The sequence below is a fragment of the Tarenaya hassleriana genome, unplaced genomic scaffold (assembly GCF_000463585.1).
Source record: "Tarenaya hassleriana unplaced genomic scaffold, ASM46358v1 Cleome3598, whole genome shotgun sequence".
Taxonomy (NCBI): domain Eukaryota; kingdom Viridiplantae; phylum Streptophyta; class Magnoliopsida; order Brassicales; family Cleomaceae; genus Tarenaya; species Tarenaya hassleriana.
Window position 1 is genome coordinate 1 of NW_010966663.1, and position 798 is coordinate 798.

General features: G+C 45.0%; 1 protein-coding gene across 1 annotated transcript; it reads right to left on the minus strand.

Moving 5' to 3' along the window:
• Positions 1–4: 4 nt before the first annotated feature.
• On the minus strand, positions 5–704 carry LOC104822221 (annexin D2-like; the record flags this gene model as incomplete). Its single annotated transcript, XM_010553360.1, has 3 exons — positions 480–704; positions 137–355; positions 5–43 (listed from the first exon to the last, which is right to left on the minus strand). Coding segments are annotated over exons 1-3 (468 nt in total), but the record flags the coding sequence as incomplete, so codon positions are not given.
• Between the last annotated feature and the right edge of the window lie 94 nt (positions 705–798).

Consider the following 798-nt stretch of genomic DNA (forward strand, 5'->3'; position numbering starts at 1 on the left):
CATCTCCCTCGTACCTGAACGTGCTCACAAGAGGAAGCAGAAGCTGCAAGAACATAGGACAACCGCCATTATTTACATCACAGAAACAAGCAACTGGTTTGATGATTTGGTACATATGCATACACATATACATTACCTTCCTGAGATCTCCAGATGTGTGATAAGCGACATCTTCCTCGAGGGATTTCTTGTAACGAGCTTGGTAAGCTTGCTTCACCTTGAAAAGCTCGAAGGCCGACCTCGTGCAAGCGATTTCCACTAGGACCCAGTTGTTCGAAGTGAACATCTTGGTAGCTTCCTTGGCTAGATACGCATCTCTCTCTGCCGAGTCGAGTGTCCAAAGCAGCACGGCTCTCTGTTGAAACGCCGAAAACAGTTTTTTCCGACCACTAGACATTGTCAAAGAAGATCCAGACAGAGAGAACAGGACAAAAGAAAGGCAGCCTGTTCTTTAAAAAAAAAACAAAACAGAAACAGACCTCGAAGTCACTGGAGAGCTCTTTGTCCAGAGCCTTGAGGAGATCCTCGTTGTAGGTCTCGGCATAAGCCTTGCGGATGGCTGTTCGTTGAGCAGCATTTCTGTGAGCCAGAATTGATATGATCAGTGCCTCGTTGGTGCCCCAACCTGCAGACAAGAACGACAAGGATGTTTCATTATATGTCCGAAAACATGAGACCCAAGACAGCATGCAACATCCTGGGGAAAAAACCCTAACAAAATCATCTAAAAGCAGTCGATTCAGGTGAAAAATTCGATCTTGATCGCATAGGAAGAATAGGGTTTTTATACAAAAAGAA